The following is a 19,092-nucleotide window of genomic DNA, read 5'->3' on the forward strand; positions in this document are numbered from 1 at the left end:
ATAAAAGTCATATTCTTGTGGGGGAAATAAATAATAACAAAGTAAAGAAATAGATAAGCAAGGTATAATTTATGATAAAAAAAGAGAGTGGTAAATGCTGTAACAGGAAGTTAAGGCAGGATACCAGGATCGAGATCGGCTGGGGTAAAGTGTGAGGTCTACTTTGGATAGGGTGGGTGGGGAGGGCTCCCCAAGGAGATGAAGTTTGTGCTGCGTTGTGAGTGATCCCAAGAAGGAATGTTCTCAGTAATCACAAGGGCAGCTACATTCCCTTAGGCAGGAATGAGGGCAATGTGCTTAAAAAGAGCCCAGCTTGTAGAGCATCCCTCAGTTGGGGTAGGTCCAGTGTTGTCTCACAGATTCAGCTTAATCCTTTCTGGCATTTACAGTAATTCTCTAGGAGAGATGATGTGCTCTCAGTGCACCATGTGAGGAGCTGTACGTCAGCTCGTCTCATCACTGATGTTATGAGAGTCAAAGAGAGGCTGAGGACCTGTTGCACGTCAGACAAACTAAGGTACTTGACAACACATGTCGTGCGGTTACAGTTGCTCCAAGGAACATTACTGAGATAATTGGTGAATGATATGATGTCATTGTGAAATTCCTTAAATTTGACTGTTTGCAAAGGAATGTTCTTGCTCTTAGGGGATACATGCTAAAGTTTTTGGGGGTGAAGGGCCATAATGTTGGCAAATTACCCATGATTCAGCAGTCGTGGTTGTAATAAACGCATGGAGAAAGGAATCAGTCAGATGTGGCAAAATGTTCTCACAGTTGGTGAATCCAAGTGAAGCATATACTTGGGATTGTTGGATTAGTCTTGAAACTTCTCTGTCAGCTTGAAATAAAACTTAAGAAACGTGTGCCTGCAACAAATGGAGTGACAAAGTAGAAGACACTGTTTCTAGCTGTTGAGCTTGCAGTGGAGTTCAGTACATAATAAATGGTGATACATAAACGTTTAAAAAAGAATGGCAGAAAGCATGCCTGGAGTAAAGACATGCTGTCAGATAAGGATCTAGCAGGAAATACAAAAACAACGACACAGGGTGCTCTAGCAGACCAGGGGCAAGGGTGGAGGTGGGCAAGTTTGGCTTCCAGTGGTGGCCCAGAGATGATGTTGACTTTGAAGCGCCAGCAGGACATGCAGGTGATGTTCAGTAGATGGCTGGACATGGGAATCTCTAGCTAGAGGTGCAGATTTGGGAGCCATCAGACACTGGGAATGGTTGAAATCTCAGCAGGGCAGGAAGTTGGCCAGAGAAGGTGTCTCCAGTGACAGAGGGTTGAGGACAGAACCGCAGAGAATATCAAGTTAAGGAGTGGTGAAGGAGGATGAGCTGCTGGTGGGACTGAGAGGGGAGGGCCAGGTGAGTCAGAGAAGGGAGCAATGCAGAGAGGTGAGGGAGATGAGTAAGGAGAGTTCAGGGACAGTGTGCTTTGGGTGGCACATGCCAAAGGGAGGTCAAGGCAGGTGAGGAGCAAAAGTGTCCCCTGGTAACCCTCATACACTATTGGTGGGAATGAAAACAGTATGGAGGTTCCTCAAAAAGATAAAAATAGAGCTACCCTATGACCCAGCAATTGCACTAGTTGGTATTTATCCAAAGGATACAAACGTGGTGATTCGAAGGGGCACCTGCACCCCAATGTTTATAGCAGCAATGTCCATAATAGCCAAACTACGGAAAGGGCCTAGATGTCCATCAACAGATTAAAGAAGAGGTGATACACACACACACACACACACACACACACACACACACACACACACACACACACACTGGAATATTACTCAGCCATCAGAAAGAATGAAATCTTGCCATTTGCAATGATGTGGATGGAACTAGAGGGCATTATGCTCAGTGAAATAAGTCAGAGAAAGACAAATATCATATGATTTCACTTATGTGCAGGGAAAGAAAACATGAAAACAGGGGAAGGGAAGGAAAAATAGGATGAAAACAGAGAGGGAGGCAAATCATAAGAGACGCTGAACTCTAGGAAACAAACTGAGGGTTGCTGGAGGGGAGGTGGGTAGGGGGATGGGGTAACTGGATGATGGGCATTAAGGAGGGCACGTGATGTCACGAGCACTGGGTGTTATATGCAACCGATGAATCACTAAATTCTACCTCTGAAACTAATTAAAAAAAAAAAAGTGTTCCCCGGATTTGGTGGTCAGAGCAGTCTTCTTCCAGAAAGCGAATTTTAAGCCCAGCTTTGGAAGGTAAGAGTCAGCGAGGCAAAGGATCCGGGGTGGTTGTGTTGGGTAAGTCTTCTCCACAGCACAAAGCGTGGGTGCTGGCTGTGGGAGAGGAGGAAGCAAAGTCCACTCAGGCATCTGCAGAAGGCCAGTGTGGCTGGGGTGTGGTTGGAGAGTATAGGGAGGGAAGGAGTCATGGGCATGGAAGCTGGTGAAGTAGGCCAGGGTCAGATCATACAGGACTTTATAGGAGTTTGGATTTTGCCCTAAGGGCAAGGGATGCCCCTGGAGAATTTTAAGTCTTGGGATATATTGAACAGTTCTGCATTTTAAAAAGATCCCTTTAGGGGGTGCCTGGCTGGCTCAGTAGAGCATGTGACTCTTGATCTCAGGGTCCAGAGTTCAAGCCCCATGTTGGGCTAGAGCCTACCTAAAAAAATAAATGAAAACAAAAAGATTCCTTTGGCTACCAATGGACTAGCACCTTGGTGGAGGGGTGAGGGTGGTTGATAAGTCTGAGGTTGGGGAGACTCTCTGGAGGCTATCGTGGTAATCTAGACTAGTGTAGTAGGCACGGACGTTGAACGTGAACAGTTACTTAGGTGTGAGAATCAAGACAGAACTGGAAGGAGAGACAGAGAAATTATAAATTATAAAATTATAAATTATAAAATTATGAAATATGGGCTTCCAGCTCAAGGAACTGACTGGGTGTTTGCTGCCATTCACTGAGCTGGAGAAAGAGCAGGTTGGGGGAAAGTAGCATGAGTTCAGTGTTGGATGTGTTGGGTGGGGGGTGTCTGTGCTATCTGGGTGATATCACCTGGGCAGTTAGAGGTAGACCCTGAGCCCAGTAGAGACGTTTTGGGTGGGGATCATCATATGCTTGGGGCTCCTCAGCACATAGATGGTTCTCAAAGTCACGAATAAAGGAAGGCCAGAGAAATAAGAGGTGTTCCAGGGAGAGTGTGAGGAGAATTTTTAAAGCATTGAATTTGACCATGCGATGGTTGAGGGGAGCAGACAGGAAAACTGAAAAGATCCGAAGGGAATAAATTCTTTTGTTATCGGCACCTATTAATAAAATTGTTTACTCATCAATTTAGTCATTTATTGAGAAAATATTTCTTGGCCTCAAAAGAATATTAACCTTGGAGTGAAGAGACCCAGATATTATTAACTCTGAAATGAGCTGACTTAATCTCTCTGGTTTGGTTTCTTTATGTTGTCAGGTTCATTTCCACCTCAAGTTTTCTAAGATGTGTGATGGTACGCAATGGACAGTGTCTTCAATGCTTAGCCTAACCCTAACCCTTTCTTCACATGAAGGTTTCTCATAACATTTATCCCTAAAGCTGAAGTACATTAATCTGTGCCTTAACGAGGTGACTTCTCTGGAGAAGTACTTTCTGCCCCTCTAACTGATAGAACCTGAGCAATATTGAGTGGACCTTTTCTCTTACTTTCTTGCTCTCATATCAGGATATTTTTTAAATTTAAATTTTTTGTATTTTGGTATTGAGCAGAGGATAGCTAGCTCTCTCTGGTGAGGGCCTGAAGTACAGTTACGACATAGGGAGTGGGTATAATGTGTGTAACTGAGGCTGGCAAATAGGAAACTTTTTGGAACAACTGGGCTTAACTCAGGAGTCACAGTTTCCTCCCTTTAGAAGAAAAAGACCATCATGTCAATTCAGGGGAACTGACTCCAGTTGTTTTCCTTACTCCCTCTCTCCCTTAGGTGAACCAAGTGAACCAAGTTTCTGCAGGTAGGGAGGGTGTGGTTTTGAGTAGCTTCTCGGGGCTTGGCGGGGGAGGAGGGTGGGGGAGTGGGGAGCACTTGGCTCTGACTTCCCTCGGGGACTTAGACATCCATATCTGCTGAAGTCCTTGGCTTTGCTCTGGCTTCTGAAGGTCCAGCCCAGCAGCAGGTTTCTCATTCCCATCCCAAGTCCTTCTATGTCTGTAGTCTTATATATATACCCCTTTTTGCTTTCCTTGGGGAAGTGGGGAACCAGGGTAGGGTTTGCCTTCCCTGCTTGAGAAGTGAATACAGGAGGCAGAGCTGCCCGCCGGGCCCCACGGGCATGTCCCTCAGTCATTGTTACTCATTCCACTCCCAGGAGCTGCGCTGCTGCCTGCAGGGCTCTCCAGCGGACATCCATCTCCAGGGGCCGCATCCTGGGAAGCCAGGGAGGGAGATGGAGTTTTTATTGTCCTTCCCACTCATTTTGGGTATTAGGTCCCAAGAGGGCGGGCAACGCCTAAGGGTCCTGCCTCCTTTTTCCAGGGACTGGAGCCACACATCCCCTTTCAGGTGGGAAAATGATTCTCCAGCATGCACTGTTCTCTCCTTTACAATTTAAAGGAATAATTTTCTGTGCTGTGAATCCTCAAGGCTTTGTTATTTATATGCAAAGCCATGTTTTTGTATTTTAAGTATTTTAAATCATTCTCTTTCAGAAAGCACCCTTCTGAAAATCCAGGGCATTATGGCTCTTGAAAGCATCATCCATCCTCTAAACAGGGGCCTGAGCCACATCATCCTGGACCCACCAGCAGTATTTACTCACACAATATAGCCCAAGTAATAGAATGAGTTGACTTACTGGATGGAATTATCTAGAATCGACAATTAGAATTTTGGGGAATAGCTGCCAAAAACAATGATCATGGGTTTGGCCATATTGGCTCTTAAATTTTTTTTTTGATAGTAATTAATCACGGTTTTTTTTATTTTAAAGATTTTTATTTAATTTGAGAGAGAGAGAGCACAAGCGGAGGGAGAGGCAGAGGGAGAGAGACAGGCAGACTCCCTGCTGCGTGTAGAGCCCAACACCACGTGGGGCTCATCCCACGACCCTGAGATCATGACCAGAGCCGAAACCAAGAGTCAGAAGCTCAACCAACTGAGCCACTGAGGTACCCCAATTAATCAGCCAAGTATTTTAAGTCCATTTTTGGTTCATGATTTTAAAATCGTGCTGCCTGAGGAGAGAAGAATGGTTTTCTGTTTATGAAGGCAAATGGCTAGGCTGGCATTTCCTTAAAAGCAATATTAGAATATTTCTATGACATTTTAGATGTTTATGACATTAGGGAGATGAAACTGTGTAGAAACACTGTCTGGAAAGCGCTGATAAGGGGGCGCCTGGGTGGCACAGCGGTTAAGCGTCTGCCTTCAGTTCAGGGCGTGATCCCAGCGTTGTTGGATCGAGCCCCACATCAGGCTCTTCCACTATGAGCCTGCTTCTTCCTCTCCCACTCCCCCTGCTTGTGTTCCCTCTCTCGCTGGCTGTCTCTATCTCTGTCAAATAAATAAATAAAATCTTTAAAAAAAAAAAAGCGCTGATAAGTAATAGAAGAGGTAATACTCAGGGATAGGTAATGGAAAAATTACCTTTTTTTTTAAAAAAGATTTTATTTATTTATTTGACAGAGATAGAGACAGCCAGCGAGAGAGGGAACACAAGCAGGGAGTGGGAGAGGAAGAAGCAGGCTCACAGCAGAGGAGCCTGATGTGGGGCTCGATCCCATAATGCCAGGATCACGCCCTGAGCCGAAGGCAGACGCTTAACCGCTGTGCCACCCAGGCGCCCCTGGAAAAATTATCTTAATATTGCTTCCTCTTTTGTAGGTTGATGTGGAACTGTTCAGTGCTGAAATGAAGTCTCACAGGAGTTAAGTCTCCTCATGATAATTCTATGGTGCTAGAGAATTACTTTTTTTGGAAGATGGGATAAACCGTATCTCAGGTCCCTTCTAAGGGAAATATTTCTGAGGAGCCTGTTTTGAGTAAACAACTTATTAAAGTTTGAAGCACACTGCTCAGCATAGGAGCTAAAATATTGCATCTTGAAAATTTTTTCACTTTACAATAATTTATCAAGTTTACATGTATCAATTTTATGATACATGGAGTGGAAAAATCCCATTTGGGAAGAGTTCTAGAATCTTTAACATGTGAAAAGATGTATATAAGACAATGACAAATAAAATACCCCATCTAGGTGTCAATGAAGATTTTTGTTTCCACCATTTCTCTCACAGAAGCTATTCCATACATGACATGTTTTCAAATCTGCGTTCATTATTAGCCTTGACAGCCGAACCCAGTACCTCCCATGGGACCATATTCAATATGAATGGTGAAGAACTGCCAGCACTTAAAATTCGGCTTGAATTTAGTTTGCCTGTGATTTTCCTTGCAGCCAGTCTGAGAAGTTATCTTGCTAATGTACACAGATTAAAAAAAACTTCATAGAACTTTGTATCGAACTAAAATATTAGCTTCTAAATTGGCTGGACCTGACCTGTACGACATTTATGAACTTGTAGAAAGTAGAACACACCTTCCAAAAAGTAATTGGAAAATATAATTATAAATTTATTCTCTTGGAAAATTTAATTATGAATTTATACTTTTTAAAACTTTGAACATAACATTACCTATGGAAATGCAACTCATTATTACAACGGCCAGATTCACAGACAACAATATTGAGAGTGAGAAAATAATTCAGTTTAGGGAGAAATGATTGTTTCCACATTTAACCAGATATGTATGGGCAAACAACATTGTGACTAAGAACTTGGGCTTTGGAGTCAGACAGCCCTGATTTTGATTTTGGCTGTGCCATTTCATCCGGTCCTTCATTCATTTTTTAGTCTTTATCTGAAACCCAGTCACTGGGGACATAGTGGTGAACAAAACAAGCATTTTCCTGCCTCCTGTAGACCTCATAGTCTAGCAGGGGAAGTAGATATGAAATAAATAATCATATAAATAATAGTTATAATATGAAGGATAAGGACTAGGTGCCATGAAATCAAATAACAGATTGAGGCTTGGGAAGGCCAATACAAGGACTGAAAACAGGCCATAAGGTGTTTGGGTAGAGGGAGCCAGAGTAAGAGGGATTGAGAGAGGAAGGGAGGGGAGGGATCAGAAAATACAGCTGTAAGATTTGATCAGATTTTTTCCTTTTTGAATCTAAATTTCCTTGTTATAGATAGTAGTAACAGCTTTACGTAGTTGCTCTTGGAATTAAATAACATTGCATTTGAATCATGCTTACTACAGACCTAGCATGAAAAGTATTTACATTCTGGTGAGGTGTAATATCCACCGTAGGAATGGAAATAAGCAAAGAAGGGCTGATAGTTGCTTAAAAAGCTTCAGAGAAAAACTCCACATTTATGCTAATTTTAGAAATGAGTTATTCATTACAGTCATAGCTGAAGGAAAAGGCAAGACAAAACATCTTAATGTTTTCTGACTAATGAGTGAATTTAAGTGGCATATATCAGCGAGGTTACAGAATAAAGATACTGAAGTTATAAAGAGTTGATTGATGTAATTTCCCATGTATAAAACCTTGCACATCTAGTCTGTAAAATCTTGAGATCAAGATTGGCTGTTGCTCGGGCCCTAACAAGTTTCTAAAGGCAGGACGAGTTAAAGAAATAATTGCAGACTTATTAACTAAGATATTTTCACAAGATTTAGAAAAATTATAAATTATAAATTGAATGGGCCTCATCCAAGGATTAAGATTCCTAATTTTGGTTCCTTCAGGGGAAGCATTTTATAAATGTTTTATGCTTTTATCCTTATCTAACAGGATGTGGATGAACAATTCATGGCCTTTCCTCCTCAGTATATCTTGGTCAACTATCTCCTGTCCTCTCCAGATTCTTCTAAAGCTCATATCTTTGTTCTAGGTTGATCTCTAGCCAGGACTAATTTTTTAAAATATGAGGTTTATTATGTTCTATTTTTGTAAGAGGTGAGTGAAATTCCGCCTATATTACTTCTTCTTTTTTTTTTTTTTTAAGATTTTATTTACTTATTTATCAGAGAGAAAGAGAGAGAACAAGCAGGGGGAGCAGCAGACGAGGGAGAAGCAGGCTCCTTGCTGAACAATGAGCTTGATGTGGGGCTCGATCCCAGGACCCTTGGATCATGACCTGAGCTGAAGGCAGACACTTAACCCCTGAGCCACCCAGGCACCCTGAAAACATGGATTTGGAATTAGATAGACTTAACGAGTTTGAATTCAGTTTCCATCACTTAACTACGTGTGGGTCCTTGGGCAAGCCAGAACTCTGCATCCTTTGTAAGAATTGTTGTAAGGATTGACTGCAGTAATGTTAGTAAAGTGCTTATATTGGGTCTGTTTGTATCAAAAAAGTGATGACTAATATTACTATTGTTATTATTCATGTCATAAATATTAAAATGCAGGCATCTTCAAAGTGATATAGAAAATTTTGAGAAGGGACTGGTTAAGCTGTGACCCCAGTGTCATTAAACTGTTATAAATTATTGCTGGGAATGTAAATTGGTGCTACTTTTTATGCACTATGTACCAAAATCCTTAAAATTTTTATTTATGTTGATGCAGTTGTTTCCCTTCCAGAAATTTATCCTAAGGAAACAATCAGAATTCTAATATATTTATAATAGTGACAGGAAAAAATAACTTAATGTCCAAATATAGGAGAATAGTAGAGTTAATTTGGAACTTTGGAATATTGTGCAGGTTTTAATATTTTTAAAGAATACTTGGGGAAACATTAATATTTAGTGAAGAAGATAGGATATAAAATTATAGTTATAGCATGACCCCAGTTAAGTTCTTTTTTTTTTAAACACATGATTAAAAAAAGAAACGCACAATTTAATTAAATGGTATTGGGAAAACTGGACAGCTAGCTACATGCCAAAAAATGAAACTGGACCACGTTCTTATACCATATGCAGAAATAAACTCCAAATGGATAAAAGACCTAATGTGAGGCTTGAACCCATGAAACTCCTTAAAGAAAACATAGGTAGTAATCTCTTGGACAGCAGCCTCAGCTACATATTTATGGATATGTCTCTGCAGGCAAGAGAAACAAAAGCAAAAATAAACTATTAGGACTATACCAAATTAAGTTCTTGCACAGTGAAGGAAACTACTAACAAAACAAAAAAGCAAGCTACTGAATGGGAGAAAATATTTGCAAATGACACACTTGATAAAAGATTAGTATGTAAAATATATAAAGAACTTATGCAACTCAACACCCAAAAAACAAATAATCTAACTAAAAAATGGGTAGAAGACATAACATTTCTCCAAAGAAAACCTACAGATGGCCAACAGACACATGAAAAGATGCTCAACATCACTCATCATCAGGGAAATGCAAATCACAACTACAATAAGATCACATCTCACCTGTCAGAATGGCTAAAATAAAAAAATATAAGAACCAACAAGTGTTGGCAAGGAAGTGGAGAAAAGGAAACTCTGCTGCACTGTTGGTGGGACTGTAAATTGGTATAGGCGCTGGGAAGACAGTATGGAGGTTCCTCAAAAAATTAAAAATAGAGCTACCCTATGATCCAGTAATAGTACTACTGGGTGTTTACCCAAAGAATACAAAGACACTAATTCAAAAGGATGTATGTACCCCGTGTCTATTGGAGCATTATGTACAACAGCCAAATCGTAGAAGCAGCCCAAGTGTCCATCGACAGATGAATAGGTCAAGAAGACGTGGTACACATAGGTACAGTGGAATATTATTCAGCCATTAAGAAGACTGAAATCTTGCCATTTGCAACAACATGGATGGAGCTAGAGAGTATTAAGCTAAGTGAAGTCAGTCAGAGAAAGATAAATACCATATGATTTCACTCTTATGTGGAATTTAAGGAATGGAACAAAGGAGGCTGAGGTAATTCTAAAAAATCCCCATATACATAACATATGATTATATATATAAAATGTATATATATAAAATGTGTGTGTGTGTAATATATATATATGATATATATATAATCCTGACTAATATTCACTGATCCAGGAACTATTTCCATTCGCTCTTTTTATTTTATTTATTTATTAGAGAGAGAGAGATGGAGAGCACAAGTAGGGGGGAGGGGCAGAGGGAGAGGGAGGAGCAGACTCCCAGCTGCGATCCCAGGATCCTGGGATCATGACCCGAGCCAAAGGCAGATGCTTAACCCCCTGAGCCACCCAGGCACCCCCTGTTCCTTTTTTACAATACATCACAAGTGAGTGGGGACCGTTCTTATCCCCTCATCTGAAAATGAGGCAATTAAGGCCTGAAAAGCAAATTCTACTTGCAAAAAAAAACAACTGGAAAGTGGATCTGGAGGCAACGATTGGTTTTCTGTGGTGGACGATTTAAACCATACGTTTAAGTCAGTTTAATGCATGGACATGGGAAATGACCCTGCTGGTGCAGGTGTATAGCCTAGGGGTGCAATTCTAATTCTACACAAATGTTCATGGTGTGTAGTGTCCATTAATACAGCAATTGGTCAAGTATAGTATATTTGTAAGATGGGAATCTAAAAAACAGTTAAAGGAATCAAACTAAGTCTATTTAGGGCAACATGAGTAGATCTTAAAAACATACTGTTTTTAAAACAAAGTAAAAGAGGAACTAATATACTATTTATGGTTAAGAATATATGTTAGAATAATATGTCTTCTGTAGGTATACGTAAAAATGGAAAAATGTTTTTAAAGATTATTTATTTGAGGGGCACCTGGGTGGCTCAGTCGTTAAGTGTCTGCCTTCAGCACAGGTCATGATCCCAGTGTTCTGGGATGGAGCCCCGCCTCGGGCTCCCTGCTCAGCGGGGAGCCTGCTTCTCCCTCTCACACTCCCCCTGCTCTCTCTCTCACTGCCTCTCTCTCTGTCAAATAAATAAATAAGTAAAAATCTTAAAAAAAAAAAAAAGGTTATTTATTTGAGAGAGAGAGAGGGGGAGAGAGAGAGGGAGTGGGGGTCGGGAGGGGCAGAAGGAGAGGAAGAAGCAGACTTCCCGCTGAGTGAGGAGCTCAACGTGGGGCTCCATCCCAAGACCCTGAAACCATGACCTGAGCCAAAATCAAGAGTCAGAGGCTTAACCAGCTGAGCCACCCAGGCACCCCCTCCAAATTTTTTTAATGGTCTGAAGGATATTTGCCAAACTTACCTAATAATTACCTCTGGAATGGAGGAAGAGGGTCAAAATAAGAGATCACAGAGAAAGCAAATTGTAGCTCCATTTGTGATATTCCAATTTTTAAAAGGAAAGTGACTCTAATTTTAATATTAAGATTAATTTCTTAATTAAGTCAAAGACCATTGAAAGTATGCTTAAAGAGTCCAGTTTACTAGGTTCTCAATTTTCACATCCTAATCTTCAGACTTAAGAAACCGAATATTGTGTTTGTGCATTCCTTCCTGGCTGCAGAGGCAACAGGAAACCCCAAACTTGAACCTCAGTGTGCAGAACGAAGGGAGAGTCAGAAAGCAGAATCACTGAGTTCCCAGCAATACTTGGAGTGCATTTGTTATGCAAGTACAACGTTTTGACTACATTTGGGACAGGAAGTTCATCATGAAAATAAGTGGAAGATAAATAATATTATAGCCAGAATAGTAAGTGTCTTCAAGGATTAAAACAGGAATTTAATGATTTCTAATGTTTTCAATAACTGTAAAAAGATCAGCTAACGAAGGAGAAGCTGGAGGGAGAAGGTGACCTACATAGCGTTTGTGTTGCTCGTCCAAGGTGGCTGGCCCTTAGCTCGGCCCAAAGAAAACTCAGTGAAAACGCGGATGCTTCATCCCTTCTAGCGGCATTGTTCCGTGAGAAGGAAGCCGTGACGTCCAGCCCACACACTCCTGATAGCAACAAAGCCTCCACAGAGGCCTGCTTTGTAAAAAAAAATAAAGAAGATGGCAGGGAAATGTTCGCAGTATAGAATCGCTCCAGGTTTCACTTTAGAAAGAAATCAAATCACGTTTCACCTTCCCATAAGAATCCCTGCAGGGAGACAAAGCAAGATCCACAATGAAGCGTTTAGAATTAATTTTTTCTCTCTTTTGTGTCCAGGATAGATTGGATTAACGGCAGATTTCAAACCTTAAACCTCAGTGCTTAGCTACTCTCTGGCTGATCAAGGAGAGGATAAGGATGTCCTCCGCACGCTCTGTAGGACAGATGAAAGTGAGTAGACTCAGAATTCGGAAGCCTTTCCTTCTGCAACAGAGAACCGATAATCTCCTTTACGTAGGGAGCTCATCCTGCGTTCCCCCAGGCCTGGCATCACATCCTCAGTGCAGGCTAAGCAAGAGCACAGCAGGGGGCAGCTGGGCAAGGAGAAGGGAGGGATCAGAGGCAAGGAGGAAAATCACCTCATGGACAGTGTACGCGCCTTCCTAGCAATCCTGTCCCTCTTTTCATATTTGCACTTTCAGAGTTTCCCTAATCCATTTTTCCTCTAATTTTCTGCAGAACCTGACCAATCAAAACTCCCACTGACCACAGTGCTGTCTTTCAGCTATTCTCCATAGCAACCGAGGCTTCTCCTTCGCAGCACTTAACACAATAGCAAGTAGTAAATTACATGCGTAATTAAGTATTTAACGTCTCCCTGCCTCAGAAGACTGTGATGTTCGCTAAGTCGTCCCTAGCGCTACTCAGGACCTCACAATGGAAATGCTCAGTAATTATTTGTGGAATAAGTGAATGAATGGATGGATGGATGACCATTCCTCTTACCAGTACTCTACGCCTCCCGTCTGATTCACCCTACAATCTCATCCCGTTCTCATCTGCCAAATCCTGTACCGAATTCTATCAGCCCCTGCTGCTGCTTGACTTCTGCTGAGCACCCCCCCAGCAGCAGGCTGATGTAGAAAGCCCACAGATCCTTGCACCATGTCCCATTTCAGCCTGTCCCTCTCTAATAGCATTAACAAACCAAAGTTGCCTTCCTGTTGACTGTGTACCCAATAGCTTCTACGCTATGGCAGGATTATGAACTAAAAGCAGGTCACCACACTGCTGGTGTTTCCCATCATCTTTGCAGGTTACCAGAGGTCCAGATCTCAGAGAATAACTTCCAACGTCCCTCCCAAGTTTCAGATTTAGTTCTCATCCAGTGTCAAAAAGAGAAAAGAAAGTAAATGGCAGTAAAGAAATATTGAAAGAGGGAAAGGTTGAGAGGATGGGAAAGAGATCCACAGAAGTCACACAATCCACTAGGACCACAGGGTAACGCAAACAAGTGGCTCGGTAACAGCACCCCTATTCACTACAGGAAACCATGACAAATTTCAAGACCCATGAAACAATTCAATGGCCTAAGGTAAGCCCTTGTTCAGTAAAAGCACTTTTATAACAGAGTCAAAGCAATGGGGTCCAAGTAGACATCTCTCTGAGGTTCTGGCTTTTCAAGGATAATTTTGAAGTCGAGCATAGAATGCATGAAAGCACATTCTTCAGCCAATCCTCTGAATATCATTTGACACCATTAATTTGGTTAATATCAGAAACATATTTCTGAACCTCTTGTCTGGGTATGAAGACTGCATTCCTCATCATCTGGATCCAGCTGCCTGCTGCGACCAGTGAAGCATGTCCTGTCACTTGAGGGTAGAGGGCTCATCTATCTAACTCCAACTTAAAATGTCATAATTCTAAACTGATGTAATGATTGTAAGGCATTTCAACATGGGGCTTGAAAATGGCCTTGCCAAAACTTCATCCAAAAATAAATGTAGGCTGATGCAATTGCCTTCTGGCTGTTCTCCCTTCCTTCCCTCTCCCTTTGTACTGATCTAACCTTTTCAGCACCACAGAGGAGATGTGATGACATGCAGACCTGATCGGGTCACTCCCCCGGTGGACAAATGCTGTCCTCTGTCGACAGGGTGAGGAACAGACAGACTCCTTAAGTCAGCCGAAACACGTTACCGGTGTCTAATATCTAGCCAAACCTTCAGTCACATGGAAAATTTATGTTTGTCCAAGCTTGCCATGTATCTTTAAGCATAACTGTTTCTTGCCTGTGGTGCCTTCTACCCTCCTTCCCAGGCTCCTTCTCTACTTGACTAGGGTTGGAATTGGCTTTTCTGCGGAGCTTTCATGGGACACCCAGGTAGACATTTTTATTCCGATTACCACTCCTGGCCTCATCCTCATCTTGTTTTATCTATTCTGCTTGATAATTCTCTGTGCAATCAATTAAAAAAAAGTCCCCCACATTATTACCAATCAGAAATGCTACTGATATATTTTGGTACATTTCTTTATAGTACTGTTCCTATACATAAATACTGTGTTCTTTAAAAAACACTTATTATTGAAGCATAGTTGACATACGGTGTTAGAATAGTTTCAGGTGCATAACCCAGTTATTTGACAATTCTGTGCATTGATACTCAGTGCTCGCCACAGTAAGTACAGTCACCATCTGTTACATGCAATGTTATTACAATATTATTGACTATATTCCCTATGCTGTATTTTTCATCTCCATGACTTATTTATTTTATAACTGGAAATTCGTACTTCTTAATCCCTTTTACCTATTTCATCCGTCCCTCCACCCACCTCCCCTCTGGCAACCATCAGTTTGTTCTCTGTATTTAAGAATCTATTTGTTTTTTGGTTGTTTGCTTGTTTGTTTTGTTTTTCGGATTCTACATATAAGTGAAATCATATGGCATTTGTCTATATCTGTCTAACTTATTTCACTGAGCATTATACCCTCTAGGTCCATCCATGTTGTCACAAATGACAAACATCTCATTCTTTTTTATGGCCGAATAATATTCCTTCACACACACACACACACACACACACACACACACACACCGCACGTCTTCTTTATCCTTTCATTTGTTGATGGACATTTGGGTTGCTTCCATATCTTGGCTATTGTAAATAATGCTATAGTAAACATAGGGGTGTGTATATCTCTTCAAATTAGTGTTTTCATTTTCTTTGCAAATATTGAACCACCCTTGCATCTCAGGAATAAATCCCCACTTGATCGTAGTGAATGATTTTTTTTTAATGTATTGTTGGATTTGGTTTGCTAATATTTTGTTGAGGATTTTTGCATTTATGTTCCTCAGAGATGTTAGCCTATATTTCGTGTTTTCTCTCTCTCTTTTTAGTGTATCTGGTTTTGGCATCAGGGTGATGCTGCTCTCAGAGAATGAATTTGGAAGTTTTCCTTCCTCTTCTATTTTTTTGGAATAGTTTGAGAAGAGCGGGTATTAGCTCTTCTTTAAATGTTTTGTAGAATTAACCTGTGAAGCCATCTGGTCCTGGACTTTTGTTTGTTGGGAGTTTTTTGATTACTGATGCAATTTCATTGCTGGTAATTGGTCTATTGAAATTTCTTATTTCTTCCTGATTCAATTTTGGGAGGTAATATGTTTTTAAGAATTTATCCATTTCCTCTAGGTCATCCTATTTATTGGCACATCATTTTTCATAATATTCTCTTATAATCCTTTGTATTTCTATATATTTCTATGGTGTTGGTTGTAATTTCTCCTCTTTCATTTCTGATTTTGTTTGAATCCTGACTTTCTCTCTCTCTCTCTCTCTCTCTCTCTCTCTTTTTCTTTTTTTGATGAGTCTGGCTAAAGTTCTATCAGTTTTTTTGGTCTTTCCAAAGAACCAGCTCCCAGTTTCTTTGATCTGTTTGGTTTTTTTGTTTGTTTGTTTCTATTTCATTTATTTCTGCTCTTATTATTTACTTCCTTCTGCTGGTTTTGTTTGTTCTTTTTCTGGCTCCTTTAGGTGTAAGGTTAAATTGTTCATTTGAGGGTTTTTTGTTTGTTTTTGTTTTTTTTTGAGGTAGGCTTGTATTGCTATAAACTTCCCTCCTAGAACAGCTTTTACTGCATCCCAAAGGTTTTGAACTGTTGTGTTTTCATTTTCATTTGTCTTGATTATTCTTTTATTTCCTCTTTGATTTCTTCGTTGAGCCATTCATTATTTAGAAGCATGTTGCTTAACCTCCATGTACTTGTGTTCTTTCCAGATTTTTTCTTGTGGTTGATTTCTAGTTTCATAGCATTGTGGTCAGAAAAGATGCATGGTATGACTTCAGTCTTTTTGAATTTGTTGAGACTTGTTTTGTGCCCTAATATATGATCATTCTGGAGAATATTCCCTGTGCACTTGAAAAGTATATGCTGTTTTAGGTTAGAATGTTCTGAATGTATCTATTAGATCCATCTGGTGCAATGTGTCATTCAAAACCACTGTTTCTTTGTTGATTTTCTGTTTGGATGATCTATCCATTGATGGAAGTGGGGTGTTAAAGTCCCCTATGATTATTGCATTACTATAGATTTCTTCCATTATATTTGTTATTAGCTGCTTTATGTTTTTGGGTGCTCCCATGTTGGATGCATAAATATTTGCAATTGATATATCTTTTTGTTGGATTGTTCTCCTTATGACTAAATAGTGTCCTTCTTTGTCTCTTGCTAGTCTGTCTTTAAAAGTCTATTTTGTCTGATGTAATTACTGCTACCCTGGATTTCGTTTTGCTTCCGTTTGCATGATAAATGTTTTTCCACCCCTTCACTTTCAATCTACATCTATCTTTAGGTCTGAAATGAGTCTCTTGTAGGCAGCATATAGATGGTTCCTGCCTTTTTAAATCTATTTCATCACCCTTTGTCTTTTTATTGGAGTGTTCAGTCCATTTACATTCAAAGTAATTATTGATAAGTATGTACTTATTGCCATTGATAAGTATGTAACTTGCTTTATGGCTGTTTTGTAGTTCTTCTTTGTTCCTTTCTTCTCTTGCTCTCTTTTCTCAAGGTTTGCTGGCTTTCTTTAGTGATGTAGTTGGATTCCTTTCTCTTTATTTTTTGAATATCAATTGCTGGTCTTTGATTTGTGGTTACCATTAGGTTTATATATGGTATCTTATGCATATAGCAGTTAAGTTGATGGTTGTTTAAGTTTGAATCCATTCTTCACTCCTGTCCTCCCACATTTTAGTATAGGATGTCATACTTTACATCTTTTAATTTTGTGAATTCCTTGACTGATTTTTATAGATATGCTTATTTTTACTGCTTTTGTGTTTCCCACTTTTCTTACTCCTACTATGGTCTTTCCTTTCCACTCAAAGAGTCCCCTTTAACATTTCTAGATCATGAACTCCTTTAACTTTTGTTTGTCTGGGAAACTCTTTATCTCTCCTTCTATTCTGAATGATAGCCTTTGCTGGATAGAGTATACTTGACCGTAGGTTTTTGTCTTTCCGCACTTTGAATTTATCATGTCACTCTCTTGGGGCCTTCAAAGTTTCTGCTGAAAAATTAGCTAATAGCATTATGGGGTTTCCCTTGTATGTAACCGTTTCTTTTCTCTTGCTGCTTTTAAAATTCTCTCTTATCACTACACTTTGCCATTTTAATTATTGTGTGTCTTGGTGTGAACCACTTTTTGTTGATTTTGTTGGGGGTTCTCTGTGCCTCCTAGATCTGGGTTTCTGTTTCCTTCCCTAGATTTTGGAAGTTTTCAGCTATTATTTCTTCAAATAAATTTTTTGCCCCCTTTTCTCTCTGTTTTCCTTGTGAAATCCCTATAATGTGAATGTTATTACACTTGATGGCGTCACTGAGTTCCCTAAGCCTGTTTTCATTTTTTACTGTTATTTTTTTTCTCTCTCCTGTTCAGCTTGATTGCTTTTTATTACTCTGCCCTCCAGGTCACTGATTCATTCTTCTACTTCCTCTAGTCTACTATTTATTCCATCTAGTGTATTTTTAATTTTAGATATTGAGTTCTTCATCTCTGATTGGTTCTTTTTTTTATGTTTTTTATCTCTTTGTTAAGGGTCTCTGTGAGGTCCTTTGCTCTTTTCTCAAGTCCAGTGAATATCTTTATGACCATTACTTTAAATTTTATATTAGGCATATTACTTACCTCAGTTTTGTTTAGGTCTCTTGCTGTAATTTTTGTCCTATTCTTTCATTTGGGACATATTCCTCTGTCTCCTCATTTTGTCTAACTCTCTGTGTTTGTTTCTGTGTCTTAGAGAAGTCAGCTATGTCTTCTGCTAGTGAAAATAGTGGCATTATAAAGAAGATGTCTTGTGGTGCCTTGTGTTTCAGTGTCCCCTATTCACCAGCGCCTGGCACTGCAGGGGTATCTCCTATGTGTGTTGTATGGACCCTACTTTTGTGGCTGAGCCTCATTTGCCATTAGTCCAGTCATCTGCAATGGCTCTTTTTGCCTGTTGTGGGCAGTGTTTGGTTCCTGTGGTGTTAGTGGGCCAGTCTGAGGCCACCTTGGGCTTAAGCTGTGTCAGACTAGGTGTTTACCAGAGATACAGTACCACTGAACTTCAGGAAAATGTGGGGGGGGGGCAGTGCCAGCAAGGTCTGCACTGGTGGGAGGGGACCTGTAGCTGGGTTGGACCTGCAGAAGAGTGTGGTGGCTGGATGTGTGGTGTTAACAAGGTTTACACTGGCCTGGCTCCACAGGAAAATATGTGAGCAGGGCATGCTGTTAGCAATTTAGGATGCGAGTGTTGGCTCAGGGATGGTTCCCACGGGTGTTAGTGTGCTTATGGTGAAGAGAAGGGGAGGGAAATGGTGCCACCTAGCTCTTGTGTTCCAGAAGAAGTCTCCCAGTGGTCCCTGCCCCACTAACCCATGCTCTGAGATTAGTAAACAAATCTCCGTTCCATATAACTCAGCTGCTTTTCAAATTCCTGCTTCCATGCTATAGCTCCATGGGGTTATTTGTTGCACTGTCTCTTTAAGTGCAGGGACTTAGTTTCCTCTTGTGCTCCTGGCTCTCCCACAAGCCTGCTATTTTTAAAGTTCCAAGTTTTAAGCCCCAGTAATTGTAAGAAATAATAATATTTGGTCTCTCTGGTTTTCAAAGCCAAATGTAATGGGGATTCATCTTCCCTATGCAGGCTCCCTCTTGTGAGAGTCTGTTTCTCTCCCTTCTCTGCACCTGTGGTGTCCCCCCTGTCTTCTGGGGACAGTTATGCAGGTCTGTTTCCTCCCAACTTTGTCTCTGCTTT

At 40.6% G+C, this 19,092-nt stretch overlaps 1 protein-coding gene across 8 annotated transcripts in view; it reads left to right on the forward strand.

Annotated features, from left to right (window-relative positions):
* Positions 1-218: 218 nt before the first annotated feature.
* Positions 219-19,092, forward strand: part of CCDC170 (coiled-coil domain containing 170) — an 84,821-nt gene continuing 65,947 nt past the window's right edge. For 3 of the 8 annotated variants that reach the window (XM_034669309.1, XM_034669307.1, XM_034669308.1), the window contains exons 1-2: positions 11,301-12,233; positions 12,522-13,377. Coding sequence is in view for 5 of the 8 variants with exons in the window: in XM_034669304.1 (XP_034525195.1) it covers positions 13,336-13,377 (42 nt within the window). In the remaining 3 variants the exon portion in view is untranslated. Of the gene's footprint in view, positions 1,154-11,295; positions 12,234-12,521; positions 13,378-19,092 lie in introns of those variants that run through there. The other 5 variants (XM_034669304.1, XM_034669303.1, XM_034669305.1 and 2 more) reach the window with 5 other exon arrangements.

The sequence above is a fragment of the Ailuropoda melanoleuca genome, chromosome 10, assembly GCF_002007445.2.
Source record: "Ailuropoda melanoleuca isolate Jingjing chromosome 10, ASM200744v2, whole genome shotgun sequence".
NCBI lineage: Eukaryota > Metazoa > Chordata > Mammalia > Carnivora > Ursidae > Ailuropoda > Ailuropoda melanoleuca.